This window comes from Corvus brachyrhynchos, unplaced genomic scaffold (assembly GCF_000691975.1).
Source record: "Corvus brachyrhynchos isolate BGI_N302 unplaced genomic scaffold, ASM69197v1 scaffold27, whole genome shotgun sequence".
Taxonomy (NCBI): Eukaryota; Metazoa; Chordata; class Aves; order Passeriformes; family Corvidae; genus Corvus; species Corvus brachyrhynchos.
Window position 1 is genome coordinate 6,887 of NW_008239139.1, and position 11,493 is coordinate 18,379.

The 11,493-nt window shown below is 36.4% G+C and overlaps 1 protein-coding gene across 4 annotated transcripts in view; it reads left to right on the forward strand.

Moving 5' to 3' along the window:
- CCDC53 (coiled-coil domain containing 53) overlaps positions 1-9,595 on the forward strand; it is a 14,584-nt gene extending 4,989 nt beyond the window's left edge. Inside the window, exons 4-6 of one of the 4 annotated variants that reach the window (XM_008638116.2) lie at positions 1,460-1,570; positions 4,821-4,885; positions 7,804-9,595. In XM_008638116.2, coding sequence (XP_008636338.2) covers positions 1,460-1,570; positions 4,821-4,885; positions 7,804-7,888 — 261 coding nt within the window. In that variant the 3' untranslated portion in view covers positions 7,889-9,595. The other 3 variants (XM_017740014.1, XM_017740016.1, XM_017740015.1) reach the window with 3 other exon arrangements.
- Positions 9,596-11,493: the final 1,898 nt, after the last annotated feature.

The following is an 11,493-nucleotide window of genomic DNA, read 5'->3' on the forward strand; positions in this document are numbered from 1 at the left end:
AGCGCGGACAAAAGGGAAGTCCCGCCTTTCCGTGCGGTTTAAATATGTAAATTGTGAGAAGCGTCATTGGTCTAAAAGACTGTCCATCAACTCAGGGTCAACCCAATACAGTGGCCTAAATGAGTCAAATCTAATGCTAAATTTCTCCTTTGTCTTCTTCAATCACACTAAAATATGAACATGAATTACATCAGGGGGCTGGGAAGGTCATGAATGAAAATAACAATTCAAATCACATCATTCCAAGTCCTTTCTTCCAAATGTGAGCTTTTAGCTTAAATTGGAATTTCTAGCATGCTTTATTCTATAGAGTTCATAACCTTGAAGGTTTTCTATATATTATCCTACGTGTATTGGAAATGCCAGCTTACTACAAGCAATCAGCATTAAGATCCTATCCCTGCAACTAATTTTTTGTCATTTTGGGGAGTTTAATGTGTGTGGTTGGTTGATTTTTTTAAGCCAGACATTTAAATCCCGTGATCACCACTTAACTAAGTGAGGCTTTTGGCCCGTTGGTAGATGGAGTTCTTTTCCCAGTTTCCTCTTACAGTTTCTTCTCATGGAATCTTCAATTCTGATCTCTGCGCATTCTCTTATTTGGTGGAAGTTGCTGTGGAGAAACAGTAGCTGGAGCACTCTGCTGCTTTTGCCTGCCTGTCAAAGATTGTAACTCTGATTTGCAAGCAGCACATGGGAGACACTGGACAGCACTGCATGTTCCATCCACGTTAGAGAATAACTCACCATTAGTTCATTTTCTTTAAAATGTTCCTCCTCTCAGATATTAAAGTATATAAAGTATATTTAAGTATATAAAGTTCATTTATTTCTGAAAGGATGTTCCCAATGCTGCTTTCAAGTGATTAGTTTTGCAGAAAAAATACAGTTGTCTGTGTTCTTTTAGTAGTAGTAGAACTTCTTGTCATTTTTCATTTATGTGAATTAAATACTTTCAAGGAGTCTTTGATTTCATTGCATTGTCCTTTAAATAATGATTTATACTCGAAAGTATAGTTTAGAAGTTACATGATCTGTATGAAACCCTTGTCAGGGAATCAAATATTTTGAGGAAAAAAGGCATTGGACTACTGGAAGAGATTTATAGATATGATCCTTATAAATATTTTTTATGAAAAGACCATTTACATTTAGTACTGTGTTATTCATTAAATACAACTTAACAGGGTTATTAGGGGCTTTTTGGTTTTTTATGTGTTGTTCGATAACTTAAAATTGTAACTAAAAATAGAAAGACACTCCTCTAACTGAACAACAAAAGAGCTGGATTTTGTGATTTCATATGTCTTGAAAATCTCTCTCTGTGAGTGTAAATCAGAATAATCTTGATGAAGAAGAGTTGCACTTTACCTTTCAATATCCAGTTTTATGGGTTGGAATCTCTCCATGGGTCTGGTGTGTACACCTAACCATTAAAGGGTTTGTTCTTCATATACAGCAGAACAACACACAAGAAGAAGGGTTACAGAAAACGGAGGTAGTCACAGAAAATGTCACAACTGTGGCCAAGGATCCAAGATATGCCAGATATCTCAAAATGGTACAAGTGGTAAGTCAGTTCTCATGTCATTCCTTGGCTATGATGTTATTTTTAGGTGGAACGTTACACCCAGCTGTAAGCGGACATTAAATGTCAGAACACATAGATTGCAACAGTAATCTTTAGGCTAGGATAACATCACAATATTCTAGCACATTTTCTCTAATAAATGAATTAGTGTAATATATTCCCTCAGACAGGTTCTGGCAAGATCTTTCTACAAAATTCTGCTGGTATACTTGTGAACTGAAGGTGTGAAATGTGTAAATGCAAAGTGATATTAGCCGGAGGCACAAAAGATGCCACTGGAAGTGTAGTTGTCCTGGCAGAATTGGAGTCATTCCCTGCAGACAGACATGATTACAGTTTGATTTTACTGTAGGGTACAAAATACAGCTTTGCAAGTATAGTCCAGAACAGCAGTACTTGATATTTCTGTAAGGACCAAAATAGAAGTTACAAGGATTGCTTCGCTGTTTGGTTCCACTCCAGTTTCCTGTTATTCATGATGCAGGTTTTGTTTACCTTTTTAGCTGTGGTCTGTGCTACAGACAAATAGGAAATAAATGAATGCAATCTCAATACTTACTTGTGTGAAAGCTAATGAAGGAATGAGAAGGTGAATGGGAGACTCTTTGTGACATTTTTAAGAGCTCATTTCACATCCACATAATTAAAAATGGGATTGGAAACAAAGAATTTATTTCAATTTATTTTCAATTTGTCAGTGGAAATTTTCCTCTAAAATCTATATTATAATTCTGGAAAGTATGACTGTGTCATAGTATTAATAAAACTTTGCTTGTGTTAAAACTAACTTCTTGGTTTCACTCAGTCTTCAGAGAAATTATTACGATTGGTCTGCTTCATCCCTTGAATGATGTTCCAAACCTTATTTTTCACTTGAATCACAAATTGGCACTTTATGGATAGCTTATTACAAACCATTGGAAAACCTACCAATGGGATAGTAGCAAAGACTAGAACACTGTGTTTCTGTATTGATTTAATGCCAGACTTCAAAGTGGATTTGAAAGTGCTGGATGGTCTAATTACTTTGAATTTTTTTTTTTTGTGACTGCTAGAGGAGTGAGATCTCACTTTCCACATTTCTCCTGTGTACTGGCAGTTCCTGGTGACTCCTCTGCCAGTTGTAAACAGTGTGGTAGGAAAGTCAAACTAACATACTACAAATTAATGTGTGTTTTTGTATTTGCCAAACTTGTCTCCTTGTCCGGTCAAGTATTTCAGTTATGTCATTTATTTGTTCAAATTAAGTTTCCAGATGAAGATTTGTTTGAACTGATAATTTATTTATTGTTCACAGTATTTGTAGTAAAAAGAGCACCATTCTACACTAAAAGTAGCTCTTCCATGAAATTGTGACAAACTCATTTTGGTGGAGTGCAGTTGAGGATACTAAATTCTTACTTCTTAAAGTTTCCAACAGGATTCCAAGAAATCATACAAAAGCAGTACCATATTTGCAGATTAAAATTTAGGAAAGCATGAAAGGTAAAGGAATTGTAATGCCCCGATTGTATTCTAAACAGGTACAGGTACAATCTTAATTGTTTTCCTTCAGATAAAAAGCCTACTCTTAAAGGGCATTTTGATTAAACTTCAGATTAGTTTTGTGAATCTATGATATATGAGGATACTGAGAGGATTTTTTTCTTGTAGATTTTAATGCACACAATGTTGGAATAAAACATACTCCAAGTGTGAACATGGAAACAACCCATTCTTAGAAGTCCTATACCAAGTTCCCTTTGATTGAAGCAAATATGAGTTCTGCTTTGCCTGATCTGACTCAATTCTGTTTTCACCTGGTTTGAGTTGATGCATAAGCAACTCCCCAGTGACTTCTGAGGTGGGGAAAAGTACCTTAAGAGCAGTCAAGCAGGAGGAAAAGCATTATTACAAGATGATGTATAGACACGCAATCCCTTATGTCCAAATCTGTACTGGAATAAGTGATTTTTTTAAACTGTCATGAAATACTCAAATATTCACCTTCGTACTGTACGTGAGTTGGGAAGTACTGAGATGTTCTTCTATTTCAAGCTAATACATTGCAACTGTTTGAGTGACCTTTTTTGACATTATGTCTGATAGATTGCTTGAACTATGTACCTGTGTGTGCTGTTCCACAATCCTCATGCACAAGCCTTAATTGTGATTCTTGCTGTGGAACTGTCACTAGTATCACATCTTTCTCTGGAACATTAGTCAGGGCTGCCCTTTATTTTATCATTATTTTACTTCCTTTTGCACAAAAGATACTAGTCCTATGCCACTTGCATTTAGAATTTCTTAGACCACCAGTAGCTTTGTCCCTTTCAAATCAGAAATTGTATCCTCTTTTTTTTCTTTTTTGTTTTTTTCTGTATCCTATGTTGTCATGGAGTGATCCAGATGGTATTTCTGATGGTTTCCAACAGGAGATGGCAAAGCAACAAGTTGCCTTTGAGCAGCTCTAGGGGAAACATAGGAGCAGTTTGTTGGAATGTATCTGATGAGAGGACGTGGGTCTTGGATATGTGATCCAAGATGAGGGGATGTTTAGGTGTTGATGAATAAAATAAAGTGCAGAAGCTGTGGAAGGACTTGCAGTGAAGGGAAGGAATTTTTTTAACACATACATAGTTGACTGAAATCTGTCCACAAGTCACAGAAGATACAAGCCTGACTGCACAAGCAGTTGTATTCAGAGAAGTCGCTTTTAAATTGTGCTTCTGTTCTCATGTCCTGTTTGCCTTTTTCTCCATGCTTTTTAGACTTCTCCAGTTTTTAGCACTGCCTTAAGAGATCCTTCTGGAGTGGTAGCAGATGTACTTCCCTGGTTTTCCTCTCTCTCTTGGACCTTCAGCATGCCCAAGTCTTTCCTAGCACAATTTTTCTCTGCTGTCTTGTGCTACATTGTGCTTTCTTCACATTCTTACCCATACAGATAACTTCAACTTCATGATTCTGTTTGCATGAATTGCAAGTATATCTATCCAGTCTTGATTCTCTCCCTGCAACTTTCTCTAGATGTTTTGCCATAAATGTAAGAGGGGTTAAAAGGGCCTTTTAATCTCAATAGTTTCTTGCTTCTAGGTTCTTGTTGATGGCAACTGAGATTATTGTTCCATGCTGTTGTTTGACAAGTGACATGCATCAATTTATATCAAAGTGTGGTTTTAAAGTACCTGTGTAATTTAATTCACCTGTTTGTGTCCAGTAGTTTTATATTATTCTTCCTCCTGCTACACAGGGTGTTCCTGTAATGGCAATACGAAACAAAATGATTTCTGAGGGGCTAAATCCAGATCTTCTCGAGTAAGTAATTTGTGACTCTCCATAGGGCTGGAAGGTTGTTCAAGGTGGTGTGAGTTATAGCAGTGACAAGCTACCATTAGACAATGTACATTTAGCAATGAGGACTCAGATGAAAGGTCAGTAGCCATTTTCACTGCACTGTTTAGACTATGAGGTATTTCCCAGAAATTTTTTTCAACACTCCAATAAGAAAAAGTCATTATTGTAGAGTAGTAAGAACAAATTCAATCTTATTTTGCTGGATGCACGAGGGACAATGCAGTTGTTTCCAGATTCTCTCAGTAGATGGAGTGCACTACTTGACTTCAAAATTGACAGTGTAAATTGAAGTCAGCAGTTTAAAATTTTGGCTGTTGATTGAGTTAACCTGATGTGAAGACTACTAAGAATAGATAGTAATTTTCAAAGCTTCTCATCTGGCCATAAACATTGATTTTAGTCTTACTTTACAGCTGACATTTAATTTAGTTCTACTAGATTATTTCGCAGAATTTGTTAAACTGATGAAAGTATTAACTTTCATTCTTACATTATAGCCACCAAAGTGTTTGAAGTACTTTTGCATTCTCTTCAGAAACTGTCAGGATATTAGAAAGTCCTTTTTTCCAGTGAAGTCTTTTTACATTTTGTAAAGGCTTTTTCTGAAACTAGCAACTTGTTAAATAAAATAAACCTGAAGTGTCATCATATGATGAGTCACTTTGGCTCCCAACTACTTCCTGGTGTCTAAATAAGCCTAAAGTAAGTATTCTTCAGTTGATATTTTTACTGATTGAATGAGAAATAAGAAAAAGACCCTGTGCAAGTTGTAGGTAGCTTTAGCAAACATGGGTTTTCTATATGTGTGTTAAATGTGTTGTATTTTTTGCTGTGCTTTCAAGTCCATACCTTTTTATAAGTGCTGCTATTTCTTCATGTTTGGGTGCATTTTTATAGTAGATAAATCAAAAAGATAATAGGTTAAATTTCAAAAGCAATTTTTTAAAAAGTGTCTGCTTTTCGATTGTCTATTTTGCATTAAGACAGAAACATTGCTGTGGGTGGAGGCTCACAGAATGTTTGGGGTTAGATCTCAAAGTTCATCTTCAAAGATCTCTGCAACAGTAATGCTTAGTCAGATTTTCTTTAAAATGTTATTGGTTTGAAAACTGTTTAAAGAAAGCTGATGATTTGGCAGGGTTCAAAATGTAGAACATTTTAAGGTGTCAGGGGTGACTTAATTTTCTTGCTTTCTTGTCTTAATATTATAGTCTTCTTTTTATATATATATCTTGCCATTCACAGCACATTTCTTGGGTTTTCAGGTTCCTTAGGTCTGCTCACTCAGTCCCAGAAAAAATTAGGAAAATGTCCACATGGCTGTGTGCTTGGTCACTTGCTGCAGGCTCCCCCAGCTCCTTGCCGTTGGCTGAGCATGGGATTTTGTGGCTGTAGATGTGCTAGTTCTAATAATATAGTGTTGTTTCTACACTCTCCTTTTGGCTATTCCACTTCTGTTATTGCTCCTTTCTCAACTTTCTACAGTGTTTTGTAACTGCCTATTCTATCAAGCTCCCAATTTACCTATCTTTGACTTTTGTTTCTTATCCTTCCTCTCTTGCCTGTCTTCAATTCCAGGAGAGTTTGTCCTGCTCTCATGAGCTAAAGGAATTCAGCGCCATCTTCCTCTTCTTAATAAGAGGTTTTGCTCTGCTCTCTCCAGATCACATGTCTTTGCACAGCTCTTCTGTTTTGTCATTACCATGGCAACAAGGAATAATATTGTGAAGTGGTATTTGCATGAGAAAGCAATTGCTTTCTTAATTTGTTTTAGAGGTGTGCAAGGGGGAGGGAGAAGGCTCTTCTGCAGTTCTTTAATACCCTTCTCATCTTTTCATGCAAAATGTTTAGGAACACTTTAAAGTTACCTCAGGGATTCCCAACAGAGAAATTATACTAAACAGAACTAATGTTGGAAAAGAAAGTCTATGCCCCCAAGATAAATAAGAACAGGATGATTAATACAACTGTCATCTTAGTTTAAAATGTAATATTTTATCCAAGAGATGTTAACTGTCATACGGGAAGTGCATTTCTCTGAATGTCATTTTTCCCCAAGTATACTTATGTGTGTATTTTCTACCTTGCTTTCAGACTTCACCAGGCTCTGTCTTGCTTGTATGTCAAACTCATTACATATTCTCCATACATCCATGGAGAGCCAGCGTCTTCAGGCAGTAATGTTAGTTAGTCTTTAGATGGCTTGCTTCTCTCATCTTCATTTCCAGTAGATTCCCCAAGCAAACATTTTGCCACAGTGTTAAGAACCATCCTAAATATTCTCTTTAAAACTAAATACAAGAGGTCTGATCATTTGTAGTCAATAAAAATCCCATGGCTGTTCTTGCATGTCAAATTTAACCCAATGTTCTAGCCAAATTCCACTCTGAGTAATTTTTTGCTTCTCTAAATTATCCCTGCAGTTTTAGTTGGATACAATATTGTTCATTTCCTGTCTTATTTTTTTCATGTACTATTTACACTGCTCAATGGTGTACAGAATGTTCCTTTCAGCCCTAGAACCTCTGAAGATTAAAAAAAATTGAATTAATCATTATTGCCTGCTTTCAACTCTTTCTACAAGTGTTTGCCACTTCTTAATGATCTGTCATCATTTCTGATGGCATCAAAGGCATGCATTCACACTGATGTCTACAGAGTTTTGATGTCCAGTGAGTTACAGTTTGTAGTGTTTGTCTTTCAGTTGTAGGTGAAGCAATACCACTAAGGTGTGAGTTTGTGAACCATAAACAGTTAATGTGTCAAATGTTGTGGAAATAAAGTGCCTGCAGTTGTTGTGAAAGGACAGTGGTGTTACGTGCTGAGTTGCTTGTGTTCTCAGCTGGATTTGCAACATGGAATGTTTTTGTTGCCTGCAGGACCCCAGATGCCCCTGTGCCTGCCTGGGGAGATGACGGCAAAGCAGAAGACAGTTCTGATAGTGAATCTTCATTCAGTGACTGAAGAGACTGATTCCAGCCTTTGGAAACCTTTGTTAGGTGCTCATGTGTTTGGAGCTTTAGCAGACAATGGTTTGATGTGGATCATATGGGTGGCATGGTTTATCTAATGACATTTTTAAGAACTAAGCTCCTCTGTGCTCTCTTCTGGAAGGTTTGAACAGGCAAAGTGTTTCAACCTGAACCCTTTCCCCATGAAAATTAATCATGAGATCCTTGCAGTTTTTAGGCTGCATCATGTCAGATTCATTTCTGATTCTGCTGAAATTACTTCGTAGAGCTCCAAGAATTCCACACCTCTAAACCTCCAGGTCTCTAAAACTGCATTCTGGTCATTGTTAGATTTTCTACATAACACTTCTAACCTAAATTGCCTTCTTTCTGCCCCTTCTTCCTTTACTTAAAGGTAAATTCACTTTTGAAAATGAAAATGTTTCATTGATGAACTGAACTATTTTCTCAATATTCTATGTCTGCAGTGGTGCAACAAGAATTACACATAAGTCAACTCTCTTACAGTGATTGCACATCAGTGATACTCAGATTTGAGAAAAACTAAAATACAAGTGAAAAATACATTAAAATGCATTTTGAATCTATTTTGAAAGCATATACCACTATTCAGTACCACGTTAGAGTCTGTATGAAGTTGGTAAAGAAACCCCTGCTCTCGAAGAGTTGATTTATTGAATTCAGGGTGCAGTGTTGTAGAAAGCTACAGACACGGCAAGAGTGGTTTGAAAATGACACTGGGAAAAAAGCAAGGGACTTGGAGATTATTAATGGAATCTCATTACTTGTTCACTGTTACATCGGTCAGTTGAGACCATTTTCTGACTTCCGTTGGCCTTACTCAAAAGAAGCTGTGGCTGAGCAGTTTGCTTAGGATGAGAAATCACCTCCAAGTTGGTGTATTTGCTGATAATTTCAGCAAAGAAGCTAAAATTCAGTTTGTTTAATGATCAAACTACCTTGCCACCTCTTGAGGTATGCATTGAGGAACAAAATAAAGAAATGCACTAGGAGCCTGACATGTCCTGAAGATTCCCCTCAAAATTACTTAATGTGCTCCATGACTAAAAAATGATACTTCATTAAAGAATCTTCTTTAATACAATTTGTTCCCCATGAAATCCTTCTCAATCTGTTTGAATTCCCCAGATTGTTGTGATTATACCAGAGTGCTGTGTGCCAGGCAGTCATTAACTTTCTGGTATTCCACATTCTTGCTGCGACCAAGAGAAGACAAAAACTGAAGCTCCAAGTGTGTAAGTTTGTTAGCTTTTATGACTGAGTCTGTACCTTCTCTCCTCATTGTTTATGGCACTTCAGTAGGTTACCTGCTTTTTTTTTCTGCTGTAACTTAAGCATGGCTCCCATTTAAGCCTGCAGATGTATTTATGCTCTCCATAACCTGTAAATCAGAGTAATGCCTGAATCCCTACAAAAGCATATATGCACTAGAGAATGTCTAGAGATGGTATTTTGATGATGGGTTAATTACTATTGAACACATAAACAAGAATACTTAATAGTTAACACTTGGTAAAACACAACAAATATTAACATATTAGCAATAAGTATTTCAAATGTAAATGTGATAATGTTATTTCAGAATGTATATATTGAAACACTCATGACTTTTTAAAATCTATATTTGGAAACTCATTTAAGCAGTCTGTATAATAAAAGTTATACTTTGTAAACCAAAGTTGTGGTTCTATTTTATTGCTATATCTCGTTCTAAACAAGACAATGAAAATTCTTCCGAAGTCTCTGCAATTCAGGTTTCTCCAAAACTAATTTTGCTGAAGTTATATCAACCTGCTAGCCTAAGGGGAGAGTTTTGGAAATTGAGGTTTGGAGTTAAAGCTAACCCATGGGTGGCACTCTGACTACCGGAGAACTGAATATCCCATAGCCACTGTTCTAAGAAGCAAATTTAAGGAAGACTGAAATTACATGTTTGATACTTTTGAACTGACATGAACCTCTGTAAGGAAGTAGCATGATTTAAAGAGTTGAATTGAGAATTATTTTTCTAAAGAACTAAACAAAGTTACCAAGAAGACATTTAAGAAGATATAGCTTCATTTGTTTATCATTCTGTAGAAACTATTTGCGTAAAATTATTTTGAACTGAGAAAACCCCTAAAATCAATTGTCTTTTACACCACTGCAGATACACTTTTATGTGGAATGAAAAAGAAAGCCTCTGGCCTACAGATACTTGTTAAAATAAAAGATAATTAATCAGTAATTATATATGTCACATAAGTAATTATATATGTCACAGTTTCATTAATAGGAGTTGTGAATTTAACTGCTTAAAGACTTGTAGGTTTTTTTCAGGCTAGGAGTTTACTTTGGAATAGTGCAACCTTGGTAGCCTGCCAGAAATACTAAGAAAATCTTGCCACTGTGTCTCCTCTCTCAGCTGAGTGGTGCCCAGAAAAAATCCAAATGTCTGAATTGTGAGGAACTAGGTGGACAAAAAGATAAAACCATCCCTTTTTACATTCAGTGTCTCAGCAGCCATAGTGCTTCCGCTACCTTTGGAACCTCTGACCACTGTAGGCTCTTCTGTTCCTAAACACATCCCTTTACTTTTAAGTTGTAGCCAAATTCAATCTGAGATGTTTCAGCTTAGGACACACGCTGACACAAGGAGCTATTAAGTGTAGGATGGTTGGTTTGAGACTGAATTATGTCAGCTGTGCTGGTGCTCCTTGATCTGCAGGAGTTTTCTAGAGATGTGGTGCTAACCCAGACAGCTGGAAAGTCCTTAACCGCAAGCTAAATACTATAAGCAGAGACTATTCCAAGGTGCTCGTTATTTGCCATCTGTTTTGGAAGAGAAGATGGAGTATTTCAGCTTGGCAGCACAGTAATTAGATATATGTAATACTTTCAAGGGAGAATGTCCATATTTAAGAGACTTTTATTTTTAAAAGCTTCCAACAGTGAAGGACTTTCAGAAGATACAGTATACATTAAGAAGTGTCAGTAATACGCATCTAATATATCCAAATTTTGCATGGATTTAAACTCATCATCTGGGGCAGTATTACAACTTGCAGGCATGAAAACTACTGCAGAGTGTTGCTGGAATAACTACTGAATGCATCTGTTAATGCTAATTATGTACTACTAGTAAACTATTATATTCTTTGTTTAAACAAACTTTTTTAATCCCATCACCGTATTCCTCATTTTGCAGGTGAATGGGACTGCAGAATGCATAAAGGTCAGTTTCTTAACGGTATTACAGGCATTTTAAATGCCTGTAGATGCCCTTAGACTAGATGCATACCTGTATTTTTGTAAGCGAAACCTCAAAAAACTGTCAAAAGCAAAAACAACATCTGGACATGATAATAACTTCATCGTGAAGTCCTGGTTTAGCACTTGTAATCATTAATGTGTTCCCTCTCAAGTCTTGTGTTCAGCTACATTTGAAAAGAAAATTGATGGTTCTTTTTCCAAGCTGAGTCTCTTCCTCTCTCTTGTTTTTCTTTCCAGTGTGTGTTATTTACACCAGTGAGTAAGTGTATAGTTTGACGTTCTGTGAAAAAAAAAAGTATAACAAACTATAGCCTGTACTTGGAA